This window comes from Python bivittatus, unplaced genomic scaffold, assembly GCF_059951505.1.
Source record: "Python bivittatus isolate LINGU-HERP-01145 unplaced genomic scaffold, Pbiv_v1 ctg000980_np1212, whole genome shotgun sequence".
In the NCBI taxonomy this organism is placed as follows: Eukaryota; Metazoa; Chordata; class Lepidosauria; order Squamata; family Pythonidae; genus Python; species Python bivittatus.
Genome location: NW_028277125.1, coordinates 37,182,376 through 37,208,002, shown reverse-complemented (window position 1 = coordinate 37,208,002; position 25,627 = coordinate 37,182,376). Strand labels below are relative to the sequence as shown.

The 25,627-nt window shown below is 34.5% G+C and overlaps 1 protein-coding gene and 1 non-coding gene across 3 annotated transcripts in view; both read left to right on the top strand.

Annotated features, from left to right (window-relative positions):
- RYK (receptor like tyrosine kinase) overlaps nucleotides 1-25,191 on the top strand; it is a 46,560-nt gene extending 21,369 nt beyond the window's left edge. The window contains exons 7-15 of one of the 2 annotated variants that reach the window (XM_007437026.4): nucleotides 1,950-2,050; nucleotides 3,900-4,025; nucleotides 7,322-7,408; nucleotides 9,763-9,832; nucleotides 10,989-11,121; nucleotides 15,356-15,465; nucleotides 20,196-20,355; nucleotides 23,005-23,141; nucleotides 23,524-25,191. In XM_007437026.4, coding sequence (XP_007437088.1) covers nucleotides 1,950-2,050; nucleotides 3,900-4,025; nucleotides 7,322-7,408; nucleotides 9,763-9,832; nucleotides 10,989-11,121; nucleotides 15,356-15,465; nucleotides 20,196-20,355; nucleotides 23,005-23,141; nucleotides 23,524-23,635 — 1,036 coding nt within the window. In that variant the 3' untranslated portion in view covers nucleotides 23,636-25,191. Of the gene's footprint in view, nucleotides 1-1,949; nucleotides 2,053-3,892; nucleotides 4,026-7,321; nucleotides 7,409-9,762; nucleotides 9,833-10,988; nucleotides 11,122-15,355; nucleotides 15,466-20,195; nucleotides 20,356-23,004; nucleotides 23,142-23,523 lie in introns of both variants that reach the window. The other variant, XM_088131662.1, reaches the window with a different exon arrangement.
- Nucleotides 18,525-18,663, top strand: LOC112541719 (U4 spliceosomal RNA). The gene has a single exon (XR_015794524.1). It is a non-coding gene; the product is annotated as a U4 spliceosomal RNA (small nuclear RNA).
- Nucleotides 25,192-25,627: the final 436 nt, after the last annotated feature.

Sequence of the window (25,627 nt, the reverse complement as noted above, 5' to 3'; positions counted from 1 at the left end):
GTATCGTAAGATTTTGAGTGAACACCTCCTTCCATCAGCAAGGGCATTGAAGATGAAACGTGGCTGGGTCTTTCAGCATGACAATGATCCCAAACACACCACCCGGGCAACGAAGGAGTGGCTTCGTAAGAAGCATTTCAAGGTCCTGGAGTGGCCTAGCCAGTCTCCAGATGTCAACCCCATGGAAAACCTTTGGAGGGAGTTGAAAGTCCGTGTTGCCCAGCGACAGCCCCAAAACATCACTGCTCTAGAGGAGATCTGCATGGAGGAATGGGCCAAAATACCAGCAACAGTGTGTGAAAACCTTGTGAAGACTTACAGAACACGTTTGACCTCTGTCATTGCCAACAAAGGATATATAACAAAGTATTGAGATGAACTTTTGATATTGACCAAATACTTATTTTCCACCATGATTTGCAAATAAATTCTTTAAAAATCAGACAATGTGATTTTCTGGATTTTTTCCCCATTTTGTCTCTCATAGTTGAGGTATACCTATGATGAAAATTACAGGCCTCTCTCATCTTCTTAAGTAGGAGAACTTGCACAATTGGTGGCTGACTAAATACTTTTTTGCCCCACTGTATGCCAAGACCAATAGGTTGTTGTTATTACTGTATAGTTTTTAAACTGTATTTTAATAGTTATGTTTGAATTATGTTGATTGCTTATCTTTGTGTTTTAATTGTGCACGCTGCTGAGAGTCACATGCATGAGATGGACGGCTGTGCAAATTAAATAAATAAGTACTAGGATAGGCTTAAAGCGGCAACACTGATTTATTTATTATATGCTTATACTGCCACAATCATGCGATTCTTGCCAATTTACAAAGTGCATGAATCATCCACAATAAATATAAGCCATGAAAACAATAATTAAAATAAGTACAGATAAGTTTTCCTATGATGTTCATATTGGATGGGTTTATTCTAATTGTTACTGGCTCATACTCTGTTATGATTTCCATTATTTAGCCTGTACTGCAGTTAGGTATAAGTGCATAATAGATGAAATTATTATCATGCTACATGAATGAGGTAGTCTTGAAAGTAAACCATTTATGACTTTGTAGTTATAACTAGGAAGCTACACCCATAAATATATTGGTAACCAACCCAAGGCCTACAGGACAAATGTAATATGTCAGTGGCATCTTCTGCCAATTAACACACACACCATGTATTTTGTTGCAACTGAGCAATCTTAAAAGATAGCTCCTGATGCAGCATGTCTCAATAATCTCCTTTCAGCTTTTCTCATGTGAAGCTAAACAGATGTAGTGACTGGATAGAAGGAAGCAGATCAGTATGAATATGTGTACAATAGCAAAATAGATATGAAATATGTCATTGTCTTCACTTTTCATAACCTTTGCAGTTTTGTAGAAGACTTAAAAAGTACTTTTCCATTTCTGTATATTTGAAAAACCTTATATGTTTCATAAACACAGTCAAACCTTGTTTTTGCATTTGGGGCATCAACAAGTCCTTTGCAGTCTTCTGTTATGCATATCATCGCCAAAGGTCCTGAATTTTGTTTTTATTTCTCTAGTTATTCTAGTTTGAAAAGAAAAGCATAGCTAATATTGAATCTAAATCTACAGATGTGAACACTTTTACTGCCACTACACTACAAATTGTGTCTGCGCTTTTAAAGAAGGTGTACAGTGCTTAAAGTTTGTTTTAAATTGTATTCCTCAGAAAAGCTGCTGAATGGCTTTTTCTGTTTCCTAGCTTGATTGAGGATGTTTTAGTCTTTTAATATCTTTGATGGAACGCAAATTAAATTTTGGAGCATTTAGAGTAGAAGTGCAAAAATATGATTTAGAACAAAACAGTTGAAACTCTGCTATATCCTCAGAAAACTGAAGGAAATAATTTTTGAAACTTGATGTGAAGTTTTAGAAACAATAACTCATATTGTGTTTTTGTTTTCCAAAACAGCATTAGTAACAGCAGTAGTTCTCAAGGTTTATCCCAGCCTTCAACTCAAACTACACAGTATCTGAGGGCTGACACACCTAACAATGCTACACCAATTACCAGTAAGTGTTAATCTAATTACAGGTTTGCAAACTTTGTGCATTAATCTTTTGTAACCTGGGCACCCACCAGGTATGTAGTCTTTTACTCCAAGAGTTCCCCAAGTATCATGTCCATTGCTGAGGATTCTGGGAATTGAAATTCATACATCTGGAAAACAGCCAAACTTGAGGAAAACTGCTTTATGTTAAAGCTGATTGCTTTGAAAAATAAAACTGATGTTGACTAAGAGGTAAGGAGATAAAAACACTTTGCACTTAAATTTTCAGGGCTACCAGAAAACAGAGATACACATATAATAAACCTTTCTTCTAACTTAAATTAAGGATTCAAGCCATTAATTTGAGAAGCCAGTTTTATTACACTTTCAAAGACAAAACTTCAGATCATATTACCGTTTCATTACCTAGTGATGTTAACACTATTTTTTAACCTGGAGTAAAGCCAGGCAAAGTAACTCACTGAAGGTCTGCCAGAAACACAGATTTATCACACCATTACAGATAGATCTCAGAAGAGCTAAATGTTGGAATTCTTCTTTGTCCTTATGCCACTGGGTTCAGGCAGTTCTTTTTATTGGCATAATTGAAACCACATTGACAGGAAAATAAGCACTTGACCATACTCAAGGAAGCCATTTTAAGTGGACCAGCATTCCACTGATATTTTGAATTTGCTGAAGTGGTATATAAATCATGGTTTGCATTCATGCAGTTAGGGATATTGTTTTATATGTCCATCAAATATATAAAAAAACATTAAAAGTTACCTCCTGAGATTCTTACTAAAGTCTCTGACTAGATTTAAGTCAGATTTTTTGGCCTCTAACTTAAAGGCTAATGAGAAGGGATTTACAGAAAAAGAATACATTGTATAGCAGTGTTATAGTAACTGTGGTACAGAAACTAGATAATGGTACAAGTCAGCAGTTATATGTCTTGTGCTAGTATCTGAGTTCCAGTACCAAATCTCTGATACATCAGTTGTTTTATAAGTTTGTTTTTGATATTGCTGTCTCAAAAGTATTGTGTGAACTAAGCCATTTTTGAAATATGACAAATGCTCTTTGAAATGACTTATTATTTTGTATATGGCTGAATCAGTTAAATCTGTTAGACAATAAGGTGGAATAGTGCTCATTTTCCTTGAATGATCAGATATTGATCTTGAAATAAAGGATGATTATTTCATAATCACAGCTCTTTGAGCTGATGGGAAGAATTGGGGCGTTCCATCAATTTATCTTGCCTGCTGAAGAGAATTTTCAATTAATTTACTGCTATGAATACTTTAGAACATACTTTAGGGTATACTTTAACAGTTTTCATAAATAAGCAAAATCTTTATGAAAACAATTGCTAGAAATTCTAGGAGACATTTTTTTAAAAAACTGGTTATTTTTAAAAGTATATAAAGAAAGGAACAACTTTCATATAACAGTACCTTTTAAAGTCCAGAAGATGGCAGTGTGCCTGCTTTCTTGACTATTAAAATATTGTAAGCATGTGTAGTATTTAGTAATTAGCCAAGAGGTAATTGTTTTATAATGCATCATGGGTTTGGGGTTTGGTTTGGTTTTGGTATTTTGCTCTTCCAGGTGGTTGTATTTTTATATGTTGGGCTTTTAGTTGTACGCTTGCCAGAGTAATTTGTGAGTCGGGTGGCCTATAAATTAAGTAACATAAATAGATATTGCCCAGGAGCATGTATTTTTCTTGCAGTATTAAAAGTGCCATTTTCTTTAAGTTGCAACATATTTTTGTCTCTAATAAATTGTTTAATTAAATTTGCATTACAAGTATTTGCATTTGATATTTATATTGGTATTGTTTGGGTTTGCTGGTTCCTCAGGTTATCCTACTCTACGGATAGAGAAGAATGACCTTAAAAGTGTAACTTTGATGGAGGCAAAGGCTAAAGTGAAGGATATAGCAATATCCAGAGAGAGGATAACACTAAAAGATGTTCTTCAGGAAGGTATTATTAAAAAGTTCTCATACTTTTTGCTACATTTTTTCTCTTTTCATAATTTTCTGTAAATAATTCAGATAGATGCTACTGGTAGTTTTAAGCAAAGCAATTAACCTAAATAACCAAGAAAATGGTCAATTTAAGAAATTGATTTTTAATTGAATTTCATGTTATAACTTGGTTAAACTTGTTCTTTCTTATATTGCATAACCACTGTGCTTTCTCCAGTCCTTTCCCTGTTGCACAGACAGTAACTAACAACCACAAAGTTTTCCCATTGAAACCAGTGTATTCTGAATATGCTTATATCAAAAAATCTATGGAAGGCCTAGAACTTTCCAAAAGCAGAGTGTATTAAGAAAGACATTGGACAGAGTAGGTGACTGGCACAAGATGAAGAAGCAGAGGTCTTTTTGATAGAGAAAATAATCAAATTAAAAATGAACTGCCCTAGAGGATGAGTTAATGAAGGTAAGCATAAAAATACCTTTGATTGCAGCAGTACTGGTGACTGCATCCATGAAGTTTCCTTGAAAACATTATGGAACTGGTTTTCCATTGTCTTCTTCAGGAATTTTTTTAGATTTCCCAATCTAACCAGCATCCCTGGTATTACATATGGTTTCCATATGCAATTTACTAACCAGGACTGACACTGCTTAGATTCCAAAATAAGTCAAAAGTCAACTAGATGCCGCACCCTCTGAGGCTATATCCTTCTTGCTTAATGCTTATGCAAGAGAATTTCCTTGAGTCAGGATCGGTCCAGTATAAATTATGTAATATTAAAATAATATCTATGTTTCACCATGTGTATATGTTTTCAGCGTTACATAATATACAGCCATTGCAGTAGTTTCTGTGTTTGGATATCAGGTCCAAACCATTAATTGTCCATTGATGTTGCTTCTTGAGCTTGAGCCTTCTTGAGACTTGCTCACTTCCTGGCTTTTCTAATCAAATTAATTCAGATATAACAATTTGGTATTTGAGGCAATCAGAGTGCACAATTGGAAGAGCAAGTTAGTCAAATTTTATTAGGTCTTTTGACCAGCAAAATAAAATATAGAAATAAGAACATGAAAATATTAAGTATCAAAGAACTGGCTCAGTGTATGTCATTCAAGTGTCTTCTGATGAGTACAAATAGCAGAAGAAATACAGTTTGCAACTATTGTGTAATCAGACACTCCTGACTTGGTAATAAACAGAAATAATTCATCAGATCTAGATGGGAATTTAATAGTAACAAAAATAATAAAATTTATTCCCTTGCAGGGAAGAATTACAAGGACAGATCCTCTCATTATAAGGGATACCACAATATATTCCCACTAATTATGCCAAAGCCAGTATAAACATTCTTCAATATTTCAAAACTGTAAAATTCTTCAGTGTTGAAATGCATTTTTCCAAACTTTTTCACATCAGATAACTTTAGTGGAGCCAAACTTTTATATAAGAATATCTTGTTAAGTCAGAAATTTGAAACGTTAGGTCAAGAACTGACATCAGTTATGATCAAACCAGACTCCAGTATCAAAATTGCTCTGAAACATACTGAATGCTAGCAACAAAACATAGACTGTACAAAACAGTATTTCTACAAAATGTATGTGCACTTCATATATTTAAAGTGTAGCATATCATAATGATCCTATGACCATCTTGATACTTGTTCTGAGTGTTCCAGGACCTATTAACGTGAAAAGTCATTTCTGGATATTTCTAAATCAGTACCTGCTCAGTTGACTTTTATATTGGTTGTCCAGTTATGAATAATTGGTCTTTTAGAAAATGCCATTACTTTAGTTTTCTGATACTTTAGGTTAGTAGTCATAGGCTAAAGCATGTAATGCAAAGATTCTGACTGGTGTTTTAAGATATTACACCTGCATTATTTGCATATGGTAATACAGTTTAATTATTTATCCATCAATTTGATTTAGTGTGAGTTGGGATGGAAAAGATATCAAATATCTTATTTATAGAAAAGTAAAACAATAATACAGCCTGCTTTACATTGTTCTAAGTGGAAATAGGGGCAGAAATAAGCTCCATTGGAACACCTAACTTGCCAACAAACATGTATCCTTACAGATGAGAAATAAAACTTTCTAATTTATTAAAGATGCTTTAATTGTTTCTAGCTTCTCTCTTGTATTTAAAATACTGCATAAAGAGTTTTTTCCTGTCTTGCAGTATATATTTCAACAAATTGTCATAATATATGCTGTGATCAAATACAGCACACCTTTCCCTAAAAGCAGCCACTATTTCTGCAGTTATATTTCTTATCCAGTAAATCAACCAATTTCAAGCCTAACATATACTTTGCTGATTACTTTCAGTTAACTACTAGATCAGTGATTTCCAGGATCAGTTTGACTTTTTTGTGTGTCTGTGATTCCTAAAACAGAGTGTTTTAGAAGAAGGCTTACTTGCTCTATAAGTTAAAAAAAAAAAAAAAAAAAAGGACTGCAAGGATGGGGCGGGGGGCATGCATCTTTAAAAATTTTAAACAAATCTAGGAGAATAAAATCCCAATCAAGGTTTTGTCATTGGAAGTAGAAATGTTTGATCATGCATGAAACCAGTATCATTTCATGCTTGCTTATAAATGTAGAGGAATGTTCTGTTTGTTCTGATTAAGTCATTTTAAAAATACAATATTTACAGTTTGGAAAATGACTCATTTGTATCTGCCATGATTATAGGAGTGTTCTTAGGAAACTGAACTCTTTGAAACTCTTCAATCCTTTAGTCTGGCCATGAATCTTGCTTAATGGTTTAATGAAATTTAACTAGGATGGTGATGTTCAGTTTATCTGGTGATCTGACTGGTCTTAAAAATTGACTTTAAAAGGTTTCGGCACAGTCTAAACTAGATTGTGTCTCAATAATAATAATTTATTAAATCTCTTTGTGGGGGAGTTGGGCGGTGATATAAATTTTATATATAAATAAATAAAATAAAAAATAAATTTATATGCCGCCTGATTCCCAGCGACTCTGGGCAGTGTTTTAAATTGCAGTTAAGTTGATGCGTTTGATGAGTTCTGCATGTTTTGAAAATAAGGGCTTCACTATAATTGAATCAGTTTCTAAAGTTTATATTGACAGTCTTTTTTTAGTTCCTTCAGATTATACAATAACAAATCAAAATTCAAAGAAGCTTTAGCTGTGAATGTCCTGAGGAGGAGGATCAAATGCTAGTCTTAATTACTTTTCACAGTTGAGCTGTTTGAAGTATGTGCAAGTATTTTTACTTTAATATTTTCCTTCATTTTTCTTATTCTCAGGCACATTTGGTCGAATTTTCCATGGTACTCTAATAGAAGAGAAAGATCCTAGTAAAGAAAAACAAATGTTTGTCAAAACAGTAAAAGGTAAATTTTTAACATTGAATTTTATTCTTGGGCAGCCATGCTTCTGCATCAGCACTCATTCTTAGATGTATCAAAAGAAGCGACCTTTAGGACACTTCTTGTTCAGTTCACAGAAGATTAGATGCTTCCATTCCATTACATAGGTATACATTTCAAGCACATTTTTAAAATCCAACAAAGCAGAAAAGAGGTTGGATTAGTGAATCTGGAAGATTCCCAGTGAACCTTAGAAATAGTGCTTTTATGGGGAAACTATTCCAAATTCTACTGGGAGGTCAGTTTGCAATGTGAGTGATAACAGGTAGAAAGAAAAATGGAAACACATAAAAGATATTAGCTTTGAATAATAAACTGAAACAGATGGTAGCTTGTACTTCTCTAGTTAAAAAAAGAAAAAGGCTAGAATGAAGAAAACTAGGAGGGATCTGGGCCACCTGTTTTGCTAATGAGTTGATGATCAGAATTTACTGGTCCCTTTTACTATGAGGGGTTTATTTTTTTATTCTTTATAGATGCTTCTATGCCATTTCAATTATACAGTTCTTAAGAGATTTACAGCATAACATACAATATGTAATGTAATATAATAAATCAAAATTATCAAAATTATTAGACATAGCAATAACAGTAATAAGTACTATCAACATAGATTCAAAATAATGTTAATATAATATTTATATTAATTGAAAACATAACAGTAAGCAGTCAGATTTATTTCAATTAGGTATCTCTCTCACCCTCACCTTAATCCCCAAATACACATTTAAAAGCCATGTTTTTAAAAGCTTATTGGAAAATAGGAGTGAGGATGCAGTTTGATGAGAGAGCATTCTGCGAGAGGGAAATTCCTGCAGAGAATGTTCACTTCCACGTCGCCTCTGGTCGCATCTGAGGCAGGGTGGGTATGCATTTTAAACTACTGAGTATGGGTTAGATTTGTTTTCTTGGAAAAATGGGTGATTTATAAGAAACAACAAGGAAATCATATTGATAAGAAAGCACAATAGGTTTGATCCAAAGTTTACACTGCATGAATAAAAGAGTTCTCCTTTGGAAAGGATCCTGTTGTTCATGGTTCAAATGCTTTGGATCAAATCCAAATTAGTGGAACTGTTTTAAAAGATAAGATTTGAATATCTTAGTTTAGTTTGAACGTAGGTCAGCTTTTTGACTCAGCTAGTCATGCCTGAAAAGCATCTAGTTAATAAAGCAAGTTCTTTACAGACGTTTAGGCAATAGGTAATTTCTATGCAAATAACCTGTATTGAGATTTCACTTAATAGCTTGTATCGAAAAAGCTTTCAAAATGCAGTGCATTTCATTATAGTGTCCATCTTTTGCTTTTGTTTGTCTGTTTCTGTCTCCCAATCAGAACAGTCTATCCAATATTACAAGAGAAATGGATAGGATTATGTGATTTAGATACCCTCAGAACGATCTATGTCTGCCAGAGAAAGGAGAGTTGTTATAGTTACTTACTATAACTATATACCTGGATATATGGCTATGCTTTGGTGTCTTACAGCTTCTTCCAATTGTGCAGTCATATAACTAAATGTTTAATATTTCATAGGCACATTTATTTTTGCACATCTTTGACTTTATTCTATCTATCTATCCACACACATACACACACACATTTATAATTTGGATTTATTCTATTACTTTATCCTCTCTTACTATTATTTTCACTGTAATATTTATAATGTTAGATTTCCTTCCATGTAATATTGCTAAAAATAGTACCAGAAATTTAATACAGCAGCATACCCATATCACTTTATTTCCCTCATATCTGTTTTCACGTAAGATGAAACAGTTCAGTAGATTCCTTATCTGCCTTGTTAATGCTTTTGGCAGTGTATCTGAGGAAAAATGTGCAATGTGATATATTTCTTACATAAGCAAGTTTTCTCCTTTGAATGTAGAATATTATATATAATCTGAATCTTGTTTTATTAGTCATTTACATGGAAAATTGTAGGTATGATTAGGTATGATTGTTATGTCATATGGAACTCAAGTATGGAATTGTCTCCAGATAAATATCCTTAAAATGATGTCATATACAAATACATGCTTTTGAACATGTTTATTTTATTTATTACTTCGGGATCCCAACTTATTACAAAAAAGAAGGAATTGAAGGCACCCAATTAGTTTTTTTAAAAATGCTATCAAATTAGTCTGCATCAAACCCAAGCAGTTAGGAACAGTTAGGTATACTTGTTCATCCAAACAGTGTCTTCGCTGTTCAAGTATTTTGAGTTTGTCTATTTAAGTCTGCATACTCATTTCAAGAAAGCTTTTTTCCGCCTATGCAAAGTGGCTTTAACAAAAGTTTGGCTTTTTAGATCAAGCTTCAGAAGTTCAAATAACAATGATGTTGACAGAAAGCAGTAAACTCAGAGGTCTTCATCACAGGTTAGTGTTCTTATTTTAAAGTCACACTAAAATTGTTAAATTTGTTTTGGAGGATTGAAAGGTTTATTTAAAATTTATGTGAGCAAGCAACTTTTTTTAACTTTATGGAAGATTCCAGATTTTCAACTTCTGCTTTCAGGAATATCTTGTTCATTATTTGCTAAACAGCAAACATAAGGGAAAAGAGAACAGAGGCATTTGAGGGTGATGGGAAGAATGTTTCACCAAAATCTCATAATAATATATGAAAAGAGCCAGTAATGTAACTGTGAAAAAATATTTAGAAGGAGTTGGGACATATTTTTAAAATGAAATAAATCTTTTCCGTGATCCTGCTAAAAAAAAATTCAGGCATTTCTGATTTTTGCCTTTGATCAGTAGAAAGTCAGTATCCAACTTAATATCATTAGTCATTCCAGTGAAATACTTAATCTGATGTGAAAAGTTTCACAGGCTGAAACTAAAAACAAATTAAGCTTTAAACCTGTGGAAGAGTTATTTTTGCTATTTTTAAAGCATGTGCTGTTATGAGAATTCCAGTCTTGTGGAAACTTGTTCATGTTGATGTACTCGGATATTCTGTTTCAAATCCTTAATACAGAGAAAATATTTTCTATTTTTTGTGTGACAGACCAAAGCCACATAGTTTTCTATTTTCCCAGTATAAATATTTATAGAAACATAACCGTCCAGAGTTGCTCTTTGAGTGAGATGGGCGGTAACTAAATTTGAAATATAAATAAAATAAAATAAAGAGATCATAGATTGACCTATACACTGTATGTAGGTGTGGGTGGGTGTTATCTCTTGGTTAGAGAGTTAAGTTCTAATTATTGTGTATGATTTCTTTTGTATTATCTATGTGTATTCAAGCAACTAATAAGAGCATTCTTTGTATGTTTCCTTTTATTCAGCTACTCCTTTTGATGTAATTATGAAATACCATGGTTCACTTCTCCTGAATACCTCCTAGTATGCTATTTATATAGAAATTTATTGGGGGAAAACCATATAACAGAAACAAAAAGTTTAAGAAATAGGATAATTAAGGGATGATAATTCTGCAATTTATCCAACAGTACTGATTGGTCACAGAATATTATTTGACAGTGAAATGGTATAACATCATGACAAGCCAACACTATATTTCTTTCAGAAATCTACTCCCAATCACTCATGTTTGTATTGAGGAAGGAGAAAAACCAATGGTGCTGTTGCCTTACATGAACTGGGGGAATCTCAAGCTGTTCTTGCGACAGTGCAAACTTGTAGAAGCTAATAACCCTCAGGTAAGAAGTGTTTAATCCTAGGATTCAAAATTGTCACCACTCTGGATATTACAAACACTCAGACCAGACCATATGATCTCCTGCCATGATCTGGAAGAGTTTCACAATATCTTGTTTTTATCAAAATACTGTAGCAAGGTTGGGGACTTTGCAGGCCATACGATGTAGAATAGCCTCTGATGATGTTGCCCAGGTTTTGTGGCAAATCTTGGAGAATAGGGAGAATGTTTTTAACACTTTTTATGCAGTAAACTGAATCATCTTTCACTTAAGCACAGAATAATTTTGAAGTTTGCAGCAACTAAAAGTCTCCCCACCCAACAAATTCAAATCCTGTGCATGTGCACATCAGTGCCTTGCCATTTTGCATTTATTCTGTAGGCTGTAGCCAGAAAAACATCGCCTGTCCCTGCTCTAGCATTTTAGACACTGATTACATGCACTTGGTACAGAATTCTTCTACCAGATGCCAAAGCAAGGACTGAGACAACCTTTTTATAACCTAGTCTTTCTTCTTTCTGAAGTAATATCAGGAACAGAAGTAACAATGTTGTAGCCTAACTTCACCACTGCAATAGCAAATACACTCACTGAGAGTTGAAGTCCTGATTTTCAGAGTAACTTTCAAAGTAATATAAGCACCAGCCAAAATTTTCAGCGAGCTGGAGAAATACATTTTCTATTCCAATTTTAAGTGAAATTTGGTGACAAATAATGCAATTTAAAACTGGAAGAAGTATTGAAGAAATATATTGACTGACAGACACAAATATCTATTTACAATATTTAATCTAGTTACACATATGGAACAATCATTCTAGATGCCAGCAGACTAAAAAGAAATCCTGGAGACTACCAAATTATTATCCAGTCAATTTATTGAGCATCATAAATAAGTTTTATGCTAGACACCTTTACAGGAGATTGGTAGACTGGATGTTGCAGGACAATGTTCTAGCTAGGGAACCAACTAGCCTTAGACAAGGTTAAGACTATTGCTTGCTTATTCAGCATTTAGCTAAAATATATACCAGCCATTTTTGGGGAAAACTCTAAATTTAAAAGCCACATTTTGATTTGATTCCCAGAAACAGGCTAAATAGGCTCTTCCATCAGCAGGCACCTCCTCACATTAAATGATGAGGCAATTATGATAACATGCTATACAGATCTCAACTAGCTCTGCAGGGCATCAACTCCCCCCCCCCATCCAGAAAGGGAAGAATTGGCTGTGATTTAACATCTATTCTCTTTATTTTCTGTGTAAGTTTTTTGATGTAAATCCTGTCAAGAGAATGCTCTCTAATCACACCTGTGCTAGCCAGCAAGCCTATTTCACTTTAGTTCTATGCAGATGACATGGCTATCCTTTCTGCATCTCAAGTAGGCCTGAGGTGATGGCTTAGTCACTTGCTCTTTATTGCAAAGAAAATGGTTTTATCATCACTCATGACGCAACCAAACTAGTTCTATTCTCTAGAAGCCCTTTCATATGCCACCGCTCATGGAAAATTGACAACATTATAATCAAACTGAGCCATTTAGAGTCTCTTTCTGTGCCTAAGTACCTTGAAATTGACAGGAGTCTCTTTGTAGACGCAACGTCTTGAAAACTCTATTTTTATTTCATAAATAAATACAATGGTATTAAGAATTCTCCAGCAGAAATTGAGGTCTATAGAACAAAGGGTATGAGCTGTTTGATCTATGGTCCACAGATTTGTAAATACTGAATTATGACTCTTGAAACTGTTCAGTAAAAATGCATACGAGTGTTGCTGATTGATTATGTGCCGTCAAGTCAGTGTCAACTCTTAGTGACTACGTAGATAGATTTCTCCAGGATGATATGTCCCCAACCTGGTCTTTCATGTCTTCCAACAGTGTTGGAACACTGTAATTGAGTCCTTCCACCTTGCTGCTGGTCATTCTCTTCTACTCTTCCCTTCCCCGTTACCAAGTATTTCCAAGAAGCAAGACTTCTCCAGAGAGCTTGGTTTTCACATAATGTGTCTAAAGCTGCTTCAGTCCAACTTCCACTTCCATAGAATGTCATAGGGAAAATATTTGTGTGTATTATTCTGATCTTTGCAGGTATAGTTACATCACAGCATCTGAATAACTTTTCCAAGGTCTTCATTGCGACTCTACCAAGTGCTTGTCTATAGTGTATTTCTTGACTGCTGGTTCCTTTACTATTGATAGTTGATGCTAAAAGGCAGAAGCTACCCACCAGTATCTTCACAGTCAGTGCTAAGGCTACTTACTATATCTATTATCATTTTAGTTTGACCATTAGAAGACCATTAGTTTGGTCTTCTTTATGTTTAATCTTAGCCCCATTTTTTTCACTATGCTCCTTGACTTTCATGACTAGAGCTTGCAGATCATTTGCATTTTTAGTTATTAGATTAACGTCAACAGCATAGTGCAGGTTATTGACGTTTCTTCCTTCAGTTTTAGAAACATGCTCATCTTCTTCTAATCCAGCTTCTCTCAATATATATTCACCATACAGGTTGAATAAATAACTCTTTTGCCAACCTGGAGCAAGTCTGTTTCACCATGTTCCATTCAGACTGTAGCTTCTTGACCTGTGTATAGGTTTCACATGAGGACAGTGAAATGTCCTGGGATTTCCATTTTTCTAAGCACATTCCACAGCTTGACATGAACAACATAATTGAAGACCTCTTTAAAATCAATGAAGCACATTCTGACTTCTTTTTGATATTCTTTGGCTGTTTCAGTTACCCAGCATGCATCAGCAGAATTATCTCTGGTTCCTTGGCCTTTTCTAAAGCAAGCTTGAATATCTGGCATCTCCCTTTTCATGTAGGGTTTTAATATGCATTGGATGATCCTAAGCATTATTTTGCTAACAAGTGAAATTGAGAATTTTGTACAATGTAGGTTAAGCCTCCTATCTTTGGTATTGATATGTAGACTGATCTCTTCCAATCTCTGGGCACTGTATCATTCTCCAGATTTGATGGCATCATTTGGTTAGAACCTTTACTGCTTCTTCTTCTGATGTTTGCCATATTTCTGTAGATATTCCATAAATTCCTGTGGCCTTCCCACTTGGAAATGGCCAGAGTGTTGATCTAACTTCATCTTCTAGTAATAGAGGCTCTTGTAAGTAGGGAATAACTTCTAAAGTTTCATGGATGTTGATACCTGTACTGTACAGAATTTCAGTATACTCCTTCCATCTTTCTTTGATCTTCTTGGAATAAATTATTTGTCCATTGGTGTCCTTTAGCATCCCAATTCAAGCTTGGAACCATCTTCTCAGTTGAGAAATCTTTTGGAAAACATCCGTTTTTCCTTGTCTGTTCCGCTTTTGATGTCTTTACAGATGTCATTGTAATACTGCTTCTTGTCTCTTCTAACAATTGTCTGAAATTCTTTGTTGAGTTAATTCCAGAGACCTTTTTTTTTCTTGGCTTTGGCGTCGCTTCTCTTCTTGGCAATTATCACTGTTTATTCTGATAAACAGTTTGCTTTCTTCTGTTTCTTAATCTTTGGCAGTCTCTTTTCACATTCAACCTTAACAGCTTCTTTGATTTCATTTCACAGTTCCTCTGATTCCCTTTCATTGAGGTTCAGGACTTCAAAGTGATTCCTGAAGTTCTTCTTGAAAATGGTGGGTATATGGTCAAGATCATATCATGGAAACTGGTTGGCTTTCTTCTTTCGCTTTAGTTTAAGTTAAAACTTGCACATCTGCAGTTCATGATCTGTTCCATGGTGATCCCCTGCCCATGTCTTTGCTGTTATAACTGAAAGAGCTACATGTGCTCTATTATGTATCCATCTCCCTATTAAGACTAGCATCTGGTCTGATCTTGATAGAGATTAGCTTTTGCTGCCTAAAATACTGGCTCAAATTAATTTATTTTGATAGCCCTCTGGTCTCCCTTAACCCTTCAGGATAATTTTACATCATCTTAGGTAAATTTTAATTTAAAATCCTGCGGCATATCTGTCTAATGTCTGAGTTTATTTGTGTTGGAGAGAGCTTTGTTGGCACTGAAACAGCAGGTTTTTGATCTAGACTTATAGAAAGATCTAAGATATAGATAAAAACTGTGTGATTAAGATTTTTTGGATGACCTTTCTCAGTGACCACTTACTTTTTAGGGTGAACTACAGTTTGGTCATGGACCATAAATAAATAATAACTAAATTTTGTTTGAACAGGTTAATTAAATTCCGCTTTTTATTTCAGGCAATTTCTCAACAAGACCTTGTACATATGGCGATTCAAATTGCCTGTGGAATGAGCTATTTGTCCCGAAGAGAAGTTATTCACAAAGACCTGGCTGCTAGAAACTGTGTGTAAGTCTTGAGGTGTAACGGGATAAATATATAAAGCAGTGATGTTGGCAGAACATTATTTTAAATGCCGTACAGTTCACTCAGTATTCAGGTCTTTCTCATTTAGAGGTAGTACAGGAATGTGAGGGCTCAGGAAAAACAAACTTATTTCAGATGCCAAAGTTCCATGCAGACAAAGAACATGTATTTATTCGATCAATGACCAGCAAATTTACAAAAACAATGACAGAGTAAAACTTTGGTAAAATAATATACTAAAAGACAGATCACATAATAATGTATTACATTCATTCCTCTATAACCATATTAATACATTGATTACCCAAGTAATAATAAGTTTAAAAACTAAAAACTATGATTTTGAGTAAATATACCCCAGCAACTTATTAATTAAGAAATATCAATCCAAAATGATATTAAAAGTACAAAGTAAAAATAAGAATAAAAATAAAAATAAAAGTAAAAATGATCTTAAACCAATTACTTCTTTAGCTGTTTTTGCCTTATATTCATTGCAGCAACACAAAATTTAGCTACTATACAGGTAGTAGCAGATTTTAAATCCTGGAGAAGATGATTCAGATAAAATTTGTCTGGTCTCCCCAAGAATTTATCTATTAGGGGGGTAATATAATTAGACCTTATATCCCTATAAAATTTGCAATGTAATAAAATGTGTGAGATGTTTTCTATTTCCTTATTGCCACATGGACAGATATGCTCCCCTATGGGAATTTTATTATACCTGTCTTGAAGTAGTGCTGATGGAAGAATGATGTATCTAGCTTTAAAAAAGCTATTCTCAACTTGGAGAAGGTTAGGGTTTGTAAATACCATGCTGGTTCCCATATACCCCTGTTTATCCACATTCTATCATGTTGGGACAGCCTGTTAACTTCAGTTTGGAACTCTATATCCCCTATTCTTTGAATAGTTAGATGCTTGGCTTGATCATATCCCACTGATATCAAAGTTGGAAGAGAGAGCCCATATGAAGCCTACTTATGCTCCACCACCTATTTCCAGGGAGAAAAAAAAACTGTTAAAACTAAGGGAGTTAGTCCAGCTGGGAAGAATTGTATTTTAAGCCAGTTGATTATCATCATCTTCCAGGCCCTAACCTGAATTGGTGGCATTCCTGTCTTGAGTCTTAGCTGGGCATTTGGACTTCCATTGGGAGCGGCTAAAATTGATCGCAAGAATTTTGTTTGTACGGTTTCCTGCGGCTCCTTCTTCACATAAATTCCTGTTTGTGCTCCATAAAGAAATTGAGCCAATGTTTTGGCTTCAAATAGTTTTAAGGCTGCAGGAACTAATTGTCCTCCATCATATAAAAAAAAAGTTTAATGGCGTTCATCGACCTGAAGGCTGATTGTGTCACATAATTCTGGTGAGCATTCCAAATGCCTTTTAAGTGGAAAAATACCCCCAAGTATCTGAATGTATTAACCTGCTCTAATTATACTTTTCTACTCTTCAGGAATGTTGAATGGCTCTCTTAGCGAATACCATAATTTTTGATTTATCAAAATTGAGAACCAAATTATTTTGTTTACAGTACCTTAGTGTTGCTGCTATTGCTCTTTTTAACCCAACAGGTGTTTGAGAGATTATAGCGGCATCATCAGCGTAAAGAAGTATTGGGAGTTTACACTGTGTTAGGATGGGTGCATGGAAATCTGAGTTATATAAAAGGTCTACCAGTGAGTTAATATATAGATTGAAAAGGGAGGGGGGCAAAATACATCCTTGTCACACTCCTTTCTGCACTTTTACAGTGCCAGAGAAGGTCCCAAGGGATATTCTTAGGGTAGAGTTGGAATATAATTTCTGTATAAGGTAGAGGAGGCGCCTATCTATAGTTGTATTTTTTAATTTGTCCCAAAGCACTTTCCTAGATATTGAATCAAAGGCTTGTTTGAAGTCAAGGAAAGCCACATAGAGGGATATTTTCTTTTTGTACATATATTTTTGTACAAGATGATAAAGGACCAAAATGTTGGTCTACCATTGATCTCCCCTCTCTGAAGCCTTCCTGTTCCTCTTGAATTGTGCCCTCTATCTCTATCCAGTCTTGTAATTGCTAACAACACTCAGAAGGCTAATAGGCCTGTAGTTACCTGGTTCATTCTTATTGCCTTTTTTATAAATTGGGACGATTATTGCCAATCCCCAGTCTCTTGGAATATGACCTGTCTGATCAATAAATGTGAAAACAATGACGCTAACAAGGGTGCCCACCAACTAGAATTCTTTTTAATTAATCCGGGCACAACACAGTCTACACCTGGAGCCTTATTGACCTTAAGTGATTCTATCAATCGAGATGCCTCTTACGCCAAAACTGGCGGCCAATTCTGAACTTGATCCAGATTGATCTGACTTTCGTTCATATTGCAAGCTGGATCTACATACAACCCTCTAAAATATTCTTCCCAAGCTTGAATTGGTACTTGATTGGGTGGGGGGGTGGGCGGCGATTTTCCCAGTTCTCTAGTAATACGCCAAAAGAAGGATGAATCTCTCATTCTGACTGCTCGAATTAGTTTCCACCAGCTCCTTCAGTGCTAGACTTTTCTTTTCTTTTCTTTTAAAAGGGTCTTATACTGAATCTTTAACTCCTTTAAGAGGTATGATTGTCCCCCCAAAGGGGAATTTTTACTTTTTCTGTATGCCCTATTATATGCCCTTTCATCTGAACACACTCCTGGTCAAACCATTTTTTGTTTTTTATAACCCGATTTCTAGAATAATGTTGTGTTCCTTTAACAAGAATTGATTTAAGATTAGCAATTAACATTTCATACCAATTTAAATGTGATCTTTGGGATTTATTATCTAGCAGGTGTGCACAGATTTCTGTGGTTTCTGGAGCTGCCATCCATTTAGCAACTGCTACTGCATTGTTGTCATTCCATCTAGTTCACACCACAGTATTATTATCATCAAACAATGGGGGATAAATTATATCTTCTTTTACATGTTTCCAGTGAGGTGTCAGAGTGAATAATAAGGGATGATGATCACTTTCTAAACGTGCATCTACCTCCAATTGTTGTAGCTTTGCACAGTGGAAGTATCATAGCCAATGAGGTTAATCTGAGGTGCGATTATCGCTAACTGAAAACTTCCCAATGCAGACAAAGTTTAAGAACCAGGAATCAGAGCTAATTATAGTCTTGTACCAGTCCAAAGATAAGTCAAGGAATCAGAAGCAGCACATGTTTGGGAACTCAGGTCCAAGCTTGGAAAGTTGTTTGCCAGCAGAAATCTGACTTCCGAGACCTTCTTTTATAGCACTGACTCAGGCATGCCTATTTTCCTGAGTCATGCCTTTTTCTTTCAAGGAGCCTCATTGAATATCTGTTTTGCTCATATAATGTGGGTATGAGGCCTGAGAATCTTTTCCTCCTCAGGCACTAGATTAGGTGACTCAGCCTGCTGCTATGCTTTGCAACAGATGGTTGATTACCTGATTGCTCCAGACCTGCAGGCTCATCTTCCAACAGGACTCGATCTTTCTGACCCTCATTTATAGATACCTCTGAGAGTCCACTGGCTCCTGATTTGTAAGATCAGAACCTGCCAAGCTTGTTCCTCCATTTCAGAGTCTGATCATCAGGCAGGCCCATAACACTATTAGAAGTTAGCATACTGACTGATACTACACTTGAATCTTGGAGAATGACCCTCAATAACCTGGAATCAACTATCAGATAAGAACAGCTATATTGTGGGAAATGTGATGCTCCTTTGTATGGGTGATACAGTTGTTTTTATTGGTTTATTGGTGAGCTGCTTAGGAATATTGTGCATAAGATAGAGGGCCACATAAGTTAGTTTTCTTTCTTTCTTTCTTTCTTTCTTTCTTTCTTTCTTTCTTTCTTTCTTTCTTTCTTTCTTTCTTTCTTTCTTTCTTTCTTATAGATATAGATATAGATATAGATATAGATATATAATGTTTTGATGGAATATAGCTGTTTCCATCATGCTCTGTAATAAACTTCCAGTATCATCCTTGTTTCCCACTATAAAAAGCAGCTCTCAACATTCCTCAGACTCTTTATGATGAAGAAATAAAAATAAAACCTAGGCTGAGATTATGCTGATGGGTGCTAGTTTAATTAGGTCTCATGGGGTAGAAAGCACATTGTAATACCTTTGTTCTAAATTAAAATAACAGTTGGATGCTGAATTTGATGATACATTGCTTTGATGGTAAATCTTGTCTTTCATCATAATTGTAATAGTAAATTAAAATCCAAAAAGGTTGTATTCCCTGGATTCTACAGAATACAGACTATTCCTTGCTCATATTCCATCCATCATAATGGAAGATCTGTTAATTTTAAATATGTGTTGGCATTGAAAGTAATGAAAAGTTTTACAAATCATGGTTGCCATTCTGTAATTCCTTATTTAGTCAGCTTTATGTAATTGATAACAGTTAAATACCCACTTTATGCTATATTCCTTCACATAATTTTTTTATATATTTGGATGAACTGTAGTAGCAGTCAAATGGGATGGGATGCACTTAGGTTTTAAGGAGTGTCAAATCCTTAGCAATAATTAAATGAATAATTTTTGCACTACTAATATTAGACTATATTATACATTGTTATTTTGTGAGCTTTGTATGGGAAGGAGTTTAAAGATGACTTAAGACTTACCTATAAAAGTTTTACTGGCCTGCCTAAATGGTTGTGCATATATATTTCAATATGCAGCATTGATGATGCACTTCAGGTAAAGATTACAGATAATGCTCTATCCAGAGACTTATTTCCAATGGATTATCATTGCCTCGGAGACAATGAAAACAGACCAGTGCGTTGGATGGCTCTTGAAAGCTTGGTTAACAATGAATTTTCTGGTGCTAGTGATGTGGTAAGTTAACATAAATCATTCAACATCAGATTAGAATCTTTTAAACCATAAATATATATGGACAATTTTTCAAATCACAATACATCACAATTTGTGTTTGCAGACATCTTTCTTAAAGTGACAAATATGGTTCTTTTTGGTGATGATCTTAAGAAAGCGAAATTAGTTGGAGAAATATCCTCATATATATCATTAGTACCTGGAAGGGGTTTGAATGAATTACCCATATTCATTATCGGCACCATAGCCATAGTACTACTTTGCCTCTATCTTTTATATAAGAATGTGTGCAGAGACTGTACAGATTCATTGCAATAAGGAAATGAAGATGGAATGTGTCAGCTTAGATTTCATTATCCAAAAAATGCAAAACATATGACAATATCCTTTCTTGAACTTTAAAGGGAGATGATATATTATAAATTAGCCCTAGATTGTATTTTATCTAATAAGATCCAGAACAATTCTTTTTTGTTTGGGCTCATCATTTTTGTTTGCTTACTTTTAATATTTCTTACTCCTTTATCAGTCTTTCTAACCAGCCCTTAAAATTACATGTAAAAGTCAAGCAAGCAGAAGATACATTCCAAATGCACCGGAGTGCATTATTTGGGTTACTTTAATTTTTTTAAAATTATTATTACATGAGATATTTGATCTTGCACCTTGCATGGCTAGAATAATTTAATGGCTGAAACCAACCTTCCTTCCTTCCTTCCTTCCTTCCTTCCTTCCTTCCTTCCTTCCTTCCTTCCTTCCTTCCTTCCTTCCTTCCTTCCTTCCTTCCTTTTTTTATTTATATATCAAATTGTCACTGCCCATCTCATTAAAAAGCAACTCTGGGCAGTTTACAGATGGGATAAAATCCATTAAAATACAATATAAAACTATCTTAAATAATAAATTCCAAGGGATGATAAAATTGGCAAATATTTTTGCACTACTGTGTGGGCACTGAGTGTCATCAGGGTGCCAGCCACCCCCAGGATTGATTACAACTCTTGCTCCCCATGCAAGCTGACAGAGCCAGTCTTACTTTGTTCTTTGTTCTTCTAAGTCTACATGCAGGCTGCTTGATTGTAATGTATGAGCTGTTTATGCATGCTTTTTTATTTTTGTTCCTAAGTCTTGTTTTTAGAAATTCTTGTAGCAAAACATTTTGATGAATTGCTATGCCCTAATGAGTGATACTTTGCAGCAAAAAGCATTGAACCACCAGATGCTACCACCACTACTTTGGGGTCCTTGAGCCACCACTATAATAGCAGTAAAATTCTCCAGAATAATAAAGGAGTAAAGACTATAGTTTTAAAATTTTAAGTCAGATTTAAACCTTATTTCCCTTCTTCTAACAGGAAAATTCTGCCATACTATTGCTTTTGGAAAGTCTGGTAATTGTTGAGCTTAAGTCATTTTAGCTGCATTATTTGCTGAAAGGCTGTTAGACTCAAGCAACTAAAGCTCCAAACCACTTTCTTGGGAGTCTGTCATATTGAGTTTTGCAACATGCATTCTGTGAAAATGTTTACAGAATTATACTTTTGTTCCCTCTTCCCAATCCAGAAAAATACACTGCAGGTACATAATACTTAATCTGTGCTATCCTGCCACAGAACCTTTTAGTTTATTTGCTAGCTTGCATGTTCTTGATAGCTGAATTGTTGAATAATTTATATAGAAAACCAAAACTATCTAATTATGTTTCCGCTAAATGGTATTTGTAATATCTGGAGAGTATTTTTCACTTTCATTGTTTATTAAAGCAGTTCACTGAATTTTGTTAGTTTTGAGATAAGTTTGTTTTGTTCTCAAGAACTATGTATTAAATACATCTGTCAGACCAGTTCCAAAGTTGAACAGAAATGGCCATGACAGTGGAATCCCTGCTTCTTAAAGCTGGGCCAGCTCAGGGCATTCAGGGTGAGTTTATCATTTTCTTTCAATTTTTTCCTCCCATTTTCTCTTCCATTGATACAATGAGAAAAATCAGCCACCTAGAAATTAGCATAATTTATCAATCCAGACTATTAACATGTCAGTGGAATGAGAAGGGTTTGGTTACTGCCATATTGGAATACCTCTGATATAGAAAGAATTTCATTGATGGTACTCTGCAGTGACAATTGTTTTTACTGGTCTTTGGGACAGTTTTTAGGATTGCTCTAATTAGCAAACTTATCTCAGTGCTAAACCATACCTGTTTCTCACATTTTTGTATTAAGATTACAGGAAAGGTTTTAACCAGATTATTTTGAAACTGTAAATTCTTTTACAGCATAATGATGAAAAAAATGATAGTTTAGTAATGTGATCCTAGAATATAAAATACACTGTTTTTAAATTGAATATATTTTACATATAAGTTTGTGCATACAGGTGAGGTTACCCTGCAGGTGTGTTTTCTGTCATGCTTGAATACCAAGTGGTAACTTTTTGAAGTAACATGAAAGACATAAAAGAGTAGCTAAGTAACCTTGTTACTAGGGCTGATAGGAGAGGTTACACTGCAATTCACCTGTATTTAAATTTTAAAAACTATATTAAATATTTTATAGAAAAATGAGCTCTGAATCTCTTATTTAAGTAGGAAAAATATTGAGACAGTATTTTTAAATTTTGATCAGCTATTTTATCCAATGGTTTTTCTAGTGGTCTTTTGGAGTGACCTTATGGGAATTAATGACTTTAGGACAAACACCATATGTAGATATTGATCCCTTTGAGATGGCTGCCTATCTAAAGGATGGATACAGAATAGCTCAACCAATCAACTGCCCCGATGAATTGTAAGTAGAGGCTGTTGGAGTTGCATGGTAATTCTCAGAATAATCAAGTTGGAAAATAATATACATAATTAATAAATAAGAACTAATTTAAAACTGTTTAAAATAACTATACATTCTGCATTTTTCTGTAGCAGGAGTGGGCAAACAAATAAGCTTGAGAGCTTATTTCACACATTTTCATAGTTAAGGCCATAGTAAATAGAGCCATAATACCGGTTAGTGAGTTGAGAGAAAAATTCCAATCCCAGCAAAAATCCCAAAGTGCTTTATATTAAAATGTATACAAAAGTAACTTTCAGATCTTAAACTGGATCTTTATACCAATTGTGCTACAGTAAGTATGACAAGTTTACTTGACTTCTGCTTGCTTTTGCTTTTTTAGATTTGCTGTGATGGCTTGTTGCTGGGCACTAGATCCTGAGGAGAGACCTAAGTTCCAGCAGCTGGTGCAGTGTCTCACTGAATTTCATGCAGCATTGGGAGCTTATGTCTGACAATCACTATTCTACTTAAAAAGCAATGCTGCATTCACAGAGAAAACATTTCCATCTATTTATGCAAACTGTAACCTCCATCTTAAAATACCTGGAAGAAAATTCTACTAATTTTTGTGGAGTCTTCACATAATATGAACATCAGGGAATCAACATACTAAGCAGGAGCTTCAGTAAAGGATCTTTTTCCAAAATCACTGTGCCTTAAAAGTAACGAGGTGGGGAAAACCCACTCTGGGGAAGATTGGGGATTATTCAAAATGACACTTATTTGGGGAAAAAAAACCTCTTCTGATTTCCAAAAAGAATTCATGTAATATGGTTGACAAGAATGTAAAGTTAATTTTGGCACTGTTAAGGTGGGTGCAAACCTCAAGGAAATAACTGAGAAATATGAGCTGTTTAAAAAAACAAAATTCAAGTGGCAAAAGTCACCCACCCTTTTTTTCTCCCTTCCTTATTCCCAAAAGTCTTTCGTGTGTTGCAGCATCAAAATATTTAAAATTACTTGACTGGTTTTGGTGTTCAGGTTTGTAGTTGGAATTCTTTGTATCAGTTGCTTTTCTTTTAAGACGATAGCACAGTATGGTTGGAATCACAAGTGGCCTTTTCTTATTTTTAATCCCATTCTTCAGTAGCAGTTCTTACTGGGAAAAATGCTTTAAGGTGCATTGTGCCCCTCCTAAGACAGCAAGAAATTATTTAAACATTCTGGTTTATTCAGTTAAAGTAAAACTAAGCCTCAAATTAAATGGTAAAAATCTAACATACTATTCCAAGTGCTAAAAGTGTTGAAGCTGTCTTTTTATTAGAAGCCTTTCATCCTGGATTATAGAATGCAATTTTTCTTGTTAAAATGGTACTGGTTTATGTGTGTAGGGTTTTTTTATGACCTGAAAAGGAATAAAATATATATATATATTTTAAGGACACAGTTGATGAGTAGAAGAAATTGTTATTATGATTTAATGAGAAACTTTAAATCTGATACTGTAGTGTTGCATTAAATGCATTAGTCAACATTTAATTCAAAATTTGGGGAAAATGAAGCCATTTTATTATTCGTTACATACTGAAGTCCACTACCAACAAGTCAGATTACTTCTCAGATCTCATATTGATTTTAGAGGATGGTAAAAATTGGTTTAAAAATGTTGAACTTATTTATATAGTTAGGTAACAGTTCTGCCATTTTATCTGAAATGCTATTCTCAGACAATTCAGATGTAACTGACAGATAGTTTTCAGAGTTTATAGAAAAATCCCTGCTACCATAGAAATTAAATGTAGTTTAAATCAAGCTTTTTAAAACATACGTCCAAAAGATTTTCTCATACACATTGAAGAAACAAGTTTTGCCCAGCATGGGTTGCTGTTCTCCTGCCATTGCGCTATATACAATATGTGCATGGTGTTTTACGTATGTCAATTTTTTTTTGCAGTTCTTATCAGTGTCACATGGGATCAATCACAAAACTATAGTTGGGTAGGTCTGGGGAATACAACAGCAAAATGTTGGAAGAAGTAAAAATAAAAGTGTTAATTTTGACACATTATCTTTTGATCCAGTAGAAATCTTTTTCTTAGTTCTAGTTTGTGCAGATATAGGTAAGATATGTTAGGATTTCTATCTTTGATAGAACAGATGCATTGTTCAAATCCACATAAAATATCAGCTTTTACCAATGTGCTGTAGATATATTGGAACTTCCATTGGCCCCAGACAGAATGAGTTGTCCAAACAGCTGGAGACATCTGGCTAGGGAACATAAATATATATTAATATGATATAGAAGACAGGATACAAAGTCCAAGGTATAACAAGGAAAGTTCAGCATGAAAGTCCATTTGGTTATTTCATGTAGTTTGCCATTCGGACTTCAATAATGGATGGAACATTTGAATTCTTCCTAGAATGTTGGACAGCAATTATTAACATTAAAACAAACCAAAAGTACATGAACACAAAAGGGAATATGAAGCAAGTTGACC